This window comes from Setaria viridis, chromosome 3 (genome assembly GCF_005286985.2).
Source record: "Setaria viridis chromosome 3, Setaria_viridis_v4.0, whole genome shotgun sequence".
NCBI classification, from domain to species: domain Eukaryota; kingdom Viridiplantae; phylum Streptophyta; class Magnoliopsida; order Poales; family Poaceae; genus Setaria; species Setaria viridis.
Window position 1 is genome coordinate 17,471,978 of NC_048265.2, and position 12,716 is coordinate 17,484,693.

A 12,716-nucleotide genomic window follows, 5' to 3' on the forward strand; every position below is an offset into this window, starting at 1 on the left:
CATCACTCCTTTCATCCGCATCTAAATCTTGTACTACTGAATTTTGTACTTTCATTTTCCTGTGAGAGATGAAACACAAACAAGAAAGAATCATGTCTGTGAAAGATTGCTCATGGTACGGACAATAGCCAACATTTACCGAGGCACTGAAATACAACAACTGTGAGGCAATAGGATATACATAGGGACTGAAATAACACGACTATAAAACCTATTATTTTTAGCATCTACAATGGACATAGACGTATGTGGAAAGTAAAATTCACGAATAACTGATGGGAAAAAACAAGTACCTCTATGGGCACAATTGGTCCATCCATCTGTGTGGTCTGCATCAACTGAACAACATCAATTGCTCATCCTGATGTGCCACATAGAACAAATCAAATCAAAAGGTACTAAAATTAGTTCAGATTGAAGCATATAACCTTCTATGACTCAGGTGTAGATTGAGGTGCCTGCTGATGCAGTTGCGAAGGGGGAGCTAGTGAGCGTGGCGATTGTGGCGTTAGACGGCGAACTAGGGAGTGGAGGTGCCTCTTCAAGCGGTCAGACGAGAGGGCCACCAGTGGGCGAGGCGACTACGTTGGCAGCGGAGGACGACGGAGGATGACGGAGGCCATGGCAGTGGAGGACGACGAGAGTTAGAGGTGTCTATCGGCGAGAACGGGGGTGGGGGGTGTGCGGATTGCGACGGACCACGGCGGCGACGGCGGACGACGGAGGCGGCACGTTCGTATGAAATGCAGGCGACTTCGATAGGGAAGCAAAAAGGAAATAAATTACTCTTCTGCCTGCGAGTCCAGCGCTGCAAGCCACATCTTGCACATACGAGTTGAGCGCTAGCTGCGAGCCAAGCTGCTATTTCGAGGAATCGTGTGAGCCGAGCGTGATTGATCTTTGTAGGAGGAAGCCTGCGAGCAGCAGGGCGTCCGATGCTTGGGTGTCCACGCGGCAACCATCAGGCGTCGGACTGCACGGACGGAGCTTTGCAGCCCGGCTGCACAAAAGTTTTTCCCATTTTATTTGCATAAATTTATATCTTTTTAAAAGTTAAAAATTATATAATACAAAACTTAAAATAAAAGTATCATCTATCGAAAATCGACCGTTACAAGGATTTTGGTCGGACCGTAATATTTGTTGCGGCGATCACCCATCGTCGTCTATTTCTCCCTTCCGTTCAACTCTCTCCCTCTCCCTGCTCTCTCTTTCTCTGTCTTCCTAAGCTGCCGTCCCGAGCCGCCGAGCGCGTCGCTGGTGAACGATCACCCTTATCACCTCTCTCTCGGCCTTCCTTTACTGGCAGCGCCGAGGCGCCCTACGCCGGGCCCTTCGCCGGCGGCGAGCCTCCACCAGGTATGCTCGCCCCTTCCTCTCCCTTCCTGCTGTGCGAAACGGAGCACTGCAAACCCAAAAGCAAGCTATTTTTGTCTTCGGATCTAACCCAGTTACAAGTAATCTTCTTGCGAAGAGCCTTTTGTTGCGTGGCATTTTGTGCCCCCTGTCCTCCTCCTTTCTTTCTTTCTTTCTTTTTTGCCTTATTAGGCAATCAACTGGAATAATTTGCTGATCTCTCCTTCACTGCGTTTTTCTGTCCAGTAACATGAATCCAGTTGGAGTGTGTAACATCGATTATAAGATGCAAGGAAATTATAAACTTTGTATAAGTGTTTTTGCCTTTTTGGTGCAATTATTTCCCGGGGTTTTTGGGGAGGTTTTAGCCCCCCTTCCTTTTGTTTACTTACTTACTTATCCTTAATCTGATGTGATCTTGTTCTTTGTGCAGGTTGTGGAAGAAGAAAGGATTCACCCCTCAGGGTGCACCCTGCACGCATTTCCTGAAAACCTGGTGGATTTTGACACGGGCATGTCGGCGGGGCGATCTAAACATTCCTGGCAACAGACCTCTGTTCCTGAATGCTGGGGTACCTAACTTAGGCTGTGACAATCTTGCTAATACAGCCGCAGCAGGCTACAGCAGCCCGATCGCCTCCCCGGCCTTATTCTCCACACGCTCCACGTCTGTCCTGAATAACATGCAGGAGAGTTCTGCTCCACAATCTGCTCTGTCAAGTCCGATGAGCACCGCAGCTGAACAACACGGCAGCTCCTCTGTCCAGGCATCCTGGAATATGCCTGCCGGGTGCACGAAGGTGCCCATTAGTATCTTAGTGTTCCGTAGGCGACTGACCGGAAGGGGTTCCAGGCCGCAGTTGCCACCATCTCATAGTTCTATGCCAGCCCCTGCCTTGCCTGATGCTTCAGAGGGTAAGCATGTCTTGATCTTATTCTTTCCAGGTTTCATGTTGGTTCAGCTTTGTGGCTGGATCATCATACATTATGAATTACTGAACACCTTTTATTTGTTGTTGCTCTATATATTCTGAAGTGGGAGCTTCTGTTCAGCTTGCTGGGAGTAATTTATTGTCACTTGGAAGAGCATCAAACACTGTTGCAGGTGATATGACAATGAATCCGGCACAACTGGCCACTCCAGATAAATACAATTCTGAGCATCTTTGGCCAAATGGTTTACATGGTGAAGAATCCAAGACTGAAAATGGAACAGAAGCTAGCCAACTGCAACAATTAGCAACAACAATTTTCTGTAACAACCATGATAATTTGGAAGCAGTGGTTCCTGCAAACACCTTGGAAACACGAATCCAGCATTCTGATGAATCAACTGCCCTTCTTACAGAAAGAACTGCTGATGACAACATGCATACTTACCAGCCTATGCAAAAAAGGCCCAAGACACAAACCAATCAGAGTGAACATACACCATTGTCAACACCAGCTGCACCCAAGGAGAGAACACTAAATCAAATTGAGATGCAGATCGCAAGTGCTGAGAAAACTGAAATGTTCAGGAATGGGGAAACCCCAGCACAAAAAATGAAGACTCGGAGGAAAAAACACAGACCAAAGGTAATCAGAGAGAATAAGCTAGCCAAAGTTCAAAAATCTGATTCAACACCAGATGGAGAATCTCCAAATCAGAAAATCAAGAGAAGTTATGTCCGAAAGAAAAGAAGTCTCAGCTCTCTGGAGAAGTGCTCGGCTCCTGCTAGTGATCAGTCAATCTCTAGAGGAAAAGGAATTGCAGCTAGAAGAAGAACTGCATCAGTTCGAAGAAGCCTACAATTTGAACCCGAAGAACAAGGAGTGCAGGGAGACCATTCGTCAATGGCCAACTTACAGCACCACAACTATGAGAAACCTGTCCATGCTCAAGGTTGTTTTTGCTCAGAATCAGAAGTGCAAATTGAACATGGTCTACAAGCAGATGTGGAAAATTCACCAGGAGGATTAGCTTTTGGCATGAGTCTCAGACTGAACAAATTGTTAGATGAGTACATACATTTGCCAGAGGTCACTCCAAAACCTGCAGAAGAAGTTTCAAATGCAACCTCTGGATCTTTAAGTAAGGAACTAGCAAGTGAACAAGATAATGTGGGAAGAACTTGTGAACCTGATGACACAAGTAAGTCCAGTTTGTGCATTGAAGAAAGGGTGGTAAAAACAGTAATAGAAGGAAACAAAATGGACTTGGAATTGAAGTATTGTGATGTTGATGGTTTCCATTCCTCAGCTAGGTCTATACCTGAACAGATGAGTAAGGTGTCAGAAGTGGAGAACCATAACAATGGTGAATCGTCCCTAACTGGCACACGGAATTCTGTTATCTTGAGGACTGCAGCTGAGATGCTAGCATTTTGCCAAGCTGGTGGGGTAAAAAAGAAGCGATCAGCCCGAGTCCGCAGAAATTCCTTCTATTCTGTGATGGATCTTGAGAATAATACTTTACAAGCATCAACAAAACTGCCACAGCCATGCATGGATGCTCTGTATGAAAGTTCGTACATTAAGTTTATGACCAAAAAACGTTCACAAAAAGCACGACCGCACTGTTCCAGTTTCATTCATCCAAATGATGAGCTGGAAAACAGGTTTTCAGCTGAAAGCAATTTTTACGGTGGATCTAATGGATCCATAATATCAGAAGATACTTTTCCAAACTCTTCACCTCTGACCCTGGGCAATGAAAGAATAAACTCTGATACTCATTGTGATGTACCAGAAGGGAGCTCAGCAAATACATCAACAGGAAAATATATGGATTACCTTCAAGGAGTTGCCTCAAAGCTGAAACATCTTGATTTGAACATTGAACAGGTGCACGGAACTGAGATGCATTTATCTCTGAGCACACCTGCTGTCATTTCTTTTGGAGAAACAGATGGTCTATCAAATGCCCTTGTCCCTTATGGTGGTGGAGTGATAATTCCATACGAGAGGCCCTTGCAGTTGGTCAAAAAGCAGCGGCCTCAGGCTAAGGTTGAGTTGGATTTTGAGACGACAAGAGTTTGGAATCTTTTGATGGGGAAAGCAAGTGAGCCTGATGGAACTGATATTGAGAAGGAGAGATGGTGGCAGCAAGAAAGAGAAGTTTTTCAAGGTCGTGCTAATTCATTTATAGCACGCATGCGACTTGTTCAAGGTACTGAACATCTATATTATCCTGAAATAAGTTTCCCTTTCTGGTACTAATACCCGTCTCAAGAGTGCCAGCTAAAGTATATCAATTTACGAAGTCTTCGAAGTAGGAACTTAGCCTAATTTGGGTTTCTATTTATTTTTATTTTCTGCCGCCTAGTTCCTCCTAGGTTGGTCGAGTTTACATAGTCCTTGAAATGTTTCAGATTTCCCATCATTGAGCAACCTAATTTTGAAAATGCTCTATATGTGCTAAATAGCTATGGAATGGTAATGCTGAACTCCACCTTTTCAATATAAAATGATAAATAACGTTTGAGCTCATCTTCGGCAATTGATCAGCCACTTAAAGCTTTATTTATGCAGGACAATATGATAGCAACCATTTAGACTTGGATCCTTTTATGGGTTTGACCATAGCTTATATGGGAAAGAAGTGTGATAGCACAGAGTCTACAATTAAAAAATTTAAATTGTGAATCCATGGTTGAAGCTTGTGGCTAATTTCTCAACCACTTGTTTATCAGGGGACAGGCGCTTTTCCCCTTGGAAAGGATCTGTAGTTGACTCTGTAGTAGGAGTATTTCTCACTCAGAACGTAGCTGATCATCTTTCAAGGTATGACATTCACATTCTGCGTGCTTCAAAACTCCGAATCCTTGAAATCAAAATGATGATGAATGAATAGGTCTTATGTACAAGCTCTCATTATGATTACTATTTTGACAAAATACAGCTCTGCCTATATGTCCCTTGCTGCAACCTTTCCGTCACAGTCAGTCAATAGCAACTGTAAGGATGATGCTACTACCACCAAAGACAATGAACAAACCATCAGTGCAAGTGCACTAGGAGAAAAAAACATATTTGACCTTTTTTCCAATGGTACCAGACCTGATAGAGGAGTGGGTTGCGAGGAACTATCAATGACCTATGAGAAAATACACATGGGACCAAAGGACAATACTAGGACTAGTGAATTGATTGAAGGTGAAACTTATTCCTTTGGTTACAAATCAGCAAATGGAAGTGTTTTCAATCACCAAGTGACAGGAATTGAACATAAAGAACAACAATTTCCAGATTTCTCCTTGGTAGAATTAACTGAGCCTACAGAATTCATCCAACAGATGCAGATCCAGAAGGAAACGTCACCCTCTCAAAGTGTAACTTTGGAAACTATTCAATCAAGATTATCTTTAAGTTCTGGGATACCTATAAATTTTGTTGATGGTATTTCCTCAGCATCTTATCAGCAACTGGGAAGCAATTTTGATCTTGAAAGATCATTAACAGGAAACAATGCCATCAGTGAAATTGAATGCCAGAGACTCCAAACAGCAGCAATAAACGATTATGGATTTGCTAAACCCGGGGTTCCTTCTAGTTCTGCGATGCCATTTATCTTGACTGTTGATCCTCAACAACTGAACTTGAGAAATGAGCCAAATGTTTCTTCAACGTCTTCCAACAGTCCTTCAGATTCTGCATCACCAAAAATAAAAAATGGTACCAGTCCTCTTTTCATGCCATTTGATTCCTATGTGCCAGAGTGGAGTGGTAATAGGACAGCTGGCACCACTCTGAACTCCACAAAAACAAGCACCGAGCTTCCAGGTCAGTATGCATGTCTTTCTTCTATAATTTAGTAAAATGAAGTACTTTTTGAACTGCTTGACAAAAACTTAACCATGCATTAAAGTGACACCATGACCAAAGGACTAGATTTGAAGATTCAGAATTCAAGGAGCATGAAATTACTTTTCCTGACAGGTGAAATTACAGCAGAAACTGCAAGAAAAGAAGATGAATATACTTTGAAATCTGGTTTAACTTCCTGTAATGAAGTACCAGATTCTGCACAAGCATCAAGGCCAAAGAAAACAAGAACCACAAGTAAAAGGAATACAGAGAATTTTGACTGGGATAAATTACGAAGGGGGGCTTGTAGCGAAGGCCACATGAAAAAAAGAAGTCGTGAAAGAAGAGACTCTGTAGATTGGGAAGCAGTAAGGTGCGCAGATGTGCAAAGAATATCTCATGCCATTCGGGAAAGGGGAATGAATAATATTTTAGCAGAGCGAATTCAGGTAATAGTTGAATAGTTACTAGGATTAACTATGATTTATATGCACTACCTATGTGTGGTTGACATTCAAACCATTTTTTCCCTCTTAGAAGGCTGCATGATAGAGTTAGTAACTTATTCCTTAACCCTAGGTTTGAACAGTTGATTTTTTTATATGTACATGATGTCTTTGTGGAAAGTCAGTTTTTTTGTCCTTTAGTCATAAGGCTCTATCATAGAGAGGACTTAACTATAACGATATTTTCTACTGTAGCATAAGAAGTTTTATCATCGTTCCTATAAATTTCCTAATGTTAAAATTGGTGGTTTTACAGAATTTCCTGAATCGTTTGGTTAGAGACCATGGGAGCATTGATCTTGAGTGGTTAAGAGATATTCCCCCAGACTCTGCAAAGTAAGATGCTATGTTTACATTCGCTCAGTTCTTGGCAATTGACATTTCTATTGCTGGAACTGACTAGACCAGAATCATTTTTAATTGTGAGAATAAATTAAATACAGGAAGGGGTGCAACATTTGGAAGCCAACATTGGAAATCAGTATATAAATTCACTGTGCAATAACATTTAAATTCCGTGAAGTGCCAACTTTATTCTTTATTACTAGTATACAAAAGGTTGTAAGTTGTAATATATATTAAAGTAGTGAAGGGCTCCATAGGAAACTACATGCATTTATATGAGCCTTGTGTACTTAACAGGTGAGAACTGTTTTTATTAAAAATATATTTGGTTTACTGTCAGGGATTACCTGCTAAGTGTACGCGGGCTGGGGCTTAAAAGTGTTGAGTGTGTTCGTCTTCTCACACTGCATCATCTTGCCTTCCCTGTAAGTTTGTTTCTGTTGTCCTTAGATAGAATCTCTTCAAAATCAGCAATCCACTTGCTTGAACCATGGACAAGACTTTTATTAATGCCTTTCTATATTACTATTACTATTATCAATACATTTCTATATTTTATACAAGTTTTTTTTTTCAAACTGGTGGCTCATGTTGGGTTCCATCTCTAGCCTACCCCAACTTTCTTGGGACTATGAGGCTTTGTTGCTATTGAGTATTTAATTTGCCTGTAGTAAATTTAATATTTGCATAGCAATGCTTTTCTACTCAGGTTGACACCAATGTTGGTCGCATATGTGTAAGACTGGGATGGGTGCCCATTCAACCCCTTCCTGAGTCTCTACAATTACATCTCTTGGAGCTGTACGTGTCCTGCACTGTCCGCACCCATTATGCCACTTACAGGTTTTTGCTTCAGTTAAAATCTGAATCCATTGCTTCTTTTTTTTTTTTTGCCTTGTCACAGATATCCTGTCCTCGAAACTATACAAAAGTATCTTTGGCCTCGCCTTTGTAAACTCGATCAACAAACACTGTGAGTTACAAACGCATTTGCTTCGAAGTGCGGATACTTTTATTAGTTTTTGCGAGTCCATGCCAACTGCAATATTTGCATATCATGTATAAATAAGTCCTGAGGGTAATAATTAACAAAATTATCACATTTTCACAGGTATGAGCTACACTATCAGATGATTACCTTTGGGAAGGTACTTCATGAGCATCTTTGAAACTAGCTGAATAGTCTGTGCATGTGCAGCCAAATGTGAATTTTGTATATTCATTAATCATTATATACCTCTAGTGACTTTAATGGAAAATAGAACTGTATTTGCTATAAGATTATAATTCCATACTTATATTTATTATAGAACCTTAAAATTCTAAAATTAATCTACAGATAATCTGGCCCTACCATATAAGCGGGGCAGATAACTATACGGATTCCTTTTTCCCCCCTTTCAGACTTGAATCCCAATAAGAGGTGCCTTGAGTCCCACTTGTTGCTTATAATATATAGATGAGTGAGACTTCTTCACATCAACCATGCAGGTCTTTTGTACCAAAAACAAGCCAAATTGCAATGCATGCCCAATGAGGAGTGAGTGCAAGCATTTTGCAAGTGCCTTTGCGAGGTATTGACACACTTTCTGTACACCTTCAGTCATAGTAGGTTATGATTAAGTAGAAAAGAGCTTTGTGGAGCAATTAGTGGACTTAAGAACCCACCAATTGGTCTGAATAATTGATACTTTCACAGCGCGCGCACATAAACCTTGTGATGGGTGCGTCCACTTTCATTGGTTGAGAGATACTGGAATCACCTCAGTAAAACAACATGACAATATAACCTACTGGCTCAGCCTCAGGGTGCAAACAGAATTGTGCAATACCTCAGAGCCAAATTGATTTGGTGCCACACTTAGAGCTGTGAATCTATTGATCCTTATGCACAGACTACATAAACATATCATTTTTGTATAGGAGCTTTACTTCTGTTTACCTCTTTATATTGACTGACTTTCTTTTCCTGATTGCATTTGGAATTAAGTGCAAGGCTTGCACTTCCTGCTCCTCAGGAGAAAAGCATAGTGAGGTCAAGAAATCAATTTGGTTCCCAGAATAGCAGCATGTACACTATGGATTCAACTCATCTGCCTCGTCTTGAGGGGAGTATCCATGCAAGGGAGTTTCGTCCTAAGAACTCAGAGCCAATAATCGAAGAGCCTGCAAGTCCAAGAGAGGAAGAATCCCCAGAAACAATGGAAAATGATATTGAAGATTTTTATGAAGATGGTGAAATTCCAACAATAAAGCTCAACATGGAAGCTTTTGCACAGAACTTGGAAAGTTGCATTAAAGAAAGCAATAAGGAACTCCAGTCTGATGATATTGCAAAAGCATTGGTTGCTATTAGCACAGAAGAAGCTTCAATTCCTGTACCTAAACTGAAGAACGTGCACAGGCTTCGAACAGAACACTATGTGTAAGTGGTGAATTAATTTTTTTGGGGAAAATATCTGGTGAAAATGCATGGAAATCAAACTTAAAACACTCAGTATGTATGAAATCAAACTTAAAAAATCTCTTAAGATACCAAAATTTGGGTAGCACATGTTCAATATGTATGAAGAAGTTGCAAGGTTGAGCTCTACTGCATTTTTCTTTACTCAAAACTATAGGAGACTTATCCTATGTGTGAGATGCAGGACTAAGTATTTGTGTCTTCTGCAGCTCACAAATGCAATCGAGTTGAAACTTGACATTTTTTATTAGGGATATAAAGCATGTGTTTCTGGATTTTATTAAGCTTTCACCTTTCATTTTTACCTATTTGGCCTTTTCGCCAATTACGTGCTCTTTTGATTAGCATTGATATCCATCACTTCAGACTTACAATATTGTTATTGTCCATCTTAAATAATGTCATTCATCCTGAAGATATTTATTATTTAACTGCAATTTATGTGCTTGCAGATACGAACTTCCAGATTCACATCCACTACTACAACAGGTGAGATGCTGCCATTTCTCTTTGAAGAGTTACAAACTATGGTTCCTGATTCAGCAATTGATTAACAGCTAGATCTTGACCAACGGGAGCCTGATGATCCTACCCCGTACTTATTGGCCATATGGACACCAGGCAAGCTTATTTTCTTTGGGTGCATGGGGTAGACAACAAGTTGATTTTCACTAACTCTATGGACTACTGTGCAGATGAAATAAATGAAATAAGCAAGGCACCAAAACCATGCTGTGACCCGCAAATGGAAGGCAGCTTATGCAATAATGAGATGTGCCACAATTGTACTGCTGAGCAAGAAAACCAATCTAGATATGTCAGAGGCACAATTCTGGTAAAGGAACCCTATAAACTAGCAATAACTGATCTAAATATGGTTTAGGTTGAAAGCAAGTATGGCTCGGAAATAATAGATTGATTATGGAGAGGCAAAGCTCATGTACATATATAGGCAAGGATGTCCTAGAGTTTGGTTTATAGAAACAGCACCAATTAGACAAATGCATCTATCTATCCCTGGCACCCATGGCCAAAGGGTCTACTTAACATAGCTAACGCTAACATAGGTGAATTAATGTTACATGAGTTGTGAAATAAAATTGATATTCTGTGCACAAACCCAGATAATTATTGGATATTCTGAGCTTATATACCTACAGTTTGGCTCAGAATAGAGGTGTAAAACTTGTATCCAATAATTTATCGATTTATAATATTCACTTCCAAGAAAAAGAGCAACATATACTATTGACTCGTCAGGCTAAACCATGCATTCTTTTTTGCTAGATAATATGAACAGATCTGAGCAAGATGAATAATGCCTATTGGTTTCAGAAATTTCATGCACATTTCAGCTAATGATAAGTTACTGGGACATGAACAGGTTCCTTGTCGAACAGCTATGAGGGGTAGTTTCCCACTTAATGGCACTTACTTTCAAGTCAATGAGGTATACCGAGCTACATCTAATATCTAAGAACTGCTCATAAGCCTCCTGTCTCCATGGACAGACTTTTTGAATTTTGTGTATCTGTTCATACAGGTATTTGCTGACCACAGCTCTAGCCACAACCCTATACATGTCGAAAGGGAGCAGCTATGGAACTTGCAAAGGCGCATGGTCTTTTTCGGGACTTCAGTACCTACCATATTCAAAGGTTCCCCCCCTCGCACAAACAACTCAATAAAATTTTATCTGTAATAGTACCAATAACAGTAATTTTGATTATGTAGGTCTAACAACAGAAGAAATACAACAATGCTTCTGGAGAGGTATGAACAATACTTCCATTCATTCAGTCATCTCATGCTATTCCTGGGAAACATCTTGCAAATTGTCATCACACAGTTTTACAGAATGCAGATCCTGTGATGAACAGTATTCTAGACCATAGTGTGCTGGGTGCTTGGGTGTCCCAATAGTATATCGGAGTCTTATGATTGCCACATGGTGTCTATTCAGTAATGAAGACAATAGTTCATGGTGGCTATATGATTGACTGGAGTCAGTGTTACTTTTCAAGATTACCGGAGAATAGTGGAGGCATCTTGGAACAAGAGAATGATTAAGGCTGAAGAACAAAATTGCCAATATGAACTGAGAAACAAACTAATGAAAAATTAGAAGAGAAATTGACGTGCACACTTATTCATAAACTTATATTTCCTATGCGCAAGATCATGAGTTGTAGTAGTTCTAGGCTTCAACTAAACAATGACTTTCTGTGTGAATCAACTCAACTGTGGCTCTTACTAAAATGCAATGCAGGATTTGTCTGTGTGCGAGGATTTGACATGGAGACTAGGGCACCAAGGCCGCTGTGCCCCCATTTGCATGTTGTAGCCAGGCCAAAATCCCGCAAGACAGCAGCAACTGGTTAAGTAATCTAATTCAGCAAAGATATCAGTTTTATAAACATCATGTTTATGGCGATATGATGTCATTAGCTCTCGACCTGTGCATGGACCATATTAGTTCCTGCCGGACGACAGCCATTCTTCTAGGCAATAAACCATGGAGTTGGAGACTGTTACTTGAGATGTTGGAACTAATCAAGATAATGAAGAACCAATCCTTTCCGTTCGCATTGCTGGTGCGAGTTATAGTTATCATCAAGCGTTAATCCGTTATGATGTCATTGTGTTCCTTTCTGAGACACAGTATCTTATCAACATTCCATTTGGTTAATCAATTGTACTTGTACTAGATTTTTGTGTGCTGAGATCATGTTGCATGCTACATACCTAAAATATTGGTTTGAGTACTGGACGGCTTGCCAGAACTTTGTTTCTGTACCTGTGTTCTAGTTATATGCATCAATGGTTTAGTGGTTTTTGGTACAATCATTATGAAGATCACACGATGTGTTGGGATGATGACAGTAATGATGGTGATACTAAACATGCGTAGCATAGTAGTATTGTAATAAGCTGTAAATAAAGATTGCTGGAGAAGCAAGCAAGCTATACTTGCCATCATGGAAGGATATCCTTTGCCACAAATTACATGATATAAAGAACAGAAACCCTTTGAATACCAGGGGAAAAAACGATACCTTCCCTGATGGATGCATATCGTCAAAGAACAAGGATTCATCGGGAGAAAGCAGAACTCAGATCTCTAGGGCTGGCAACTTTGCCTGTATCCTTCATATACAACTCTTGAGGAAATTCTTGTTCATAGGGCATTGTTGATTTCAGATATTTAGCTTTACTGAAATACTAGTAGCTTTTCAATTTGTCATTATGACATAGAA

At 40.5% G+C, this 12,716-nt stretch overlaps 1 protein-coding gene across 4 annotated transcripts; it reads left to right on the forward strand.

The window, feature by feature from the left end:
• Positions 1-1,169: 1,169 nt before the first annotated feature.
• On the forward strand, positions 1,170-12,251 carry LOC117848601 (protein ROS1C). Of its 4 annotated transcripts, none has more exons than XM_034730065.2 (20): positions 1,172-1,359; positions 1,790-2,271; positions 2,393-4,507; positions 5,031-5,121; positions 5,240-6,120; positions 6,277-6,593; positions 6,907-6,986; positions 7,336-7,420; positions 7,687-7,796; positions 7,900-7,968; positions 8,107-8,143; positions 8,487-8,569; positions 8,986-9,420; positions 9,912-9,948; positions 10,017-10,080; positions 10,155-10,294; positions 10,844-10,909; positions 11,003-11,117; positions 11,194-11,232; positions 11,317-11,695. In XM_034730065.2, exons 2-20 carry the CDS (start codon positions 2,040-2,042, stop codon positions 11,352-11,354), a joined length of 5,034 nt encoding a protein of 1,677 aa, XP_034585956.1. In that variant the 5' UTR covers positions 1,172-1,359; positions 1,790-2,039; the 3' UTR covers positions 11,355-11,695. The 4 variants fall into 4 exon arrangements, with proteins under 4 accessions (XP_034585958.1, XP_034585956.1, XP_034585953.1 ...); XM_034730062.2 differs by lacking the exon at positions 11,317-11,695 and adding an exon at positions 11,729-12,251 and having other exon boundaries at positions 1,173-1,359; XM_034730064.2 differs by lacking the exon at positions 11,317-11,695 and adding an exon at positions 11,729-12,251 and having other exon boundaries at positions 1,173-1,359; positions 7,705-7,796.
• The last annotated feature ends 465 nt before the right edge of the window (positions 12,252-12,716 follow it).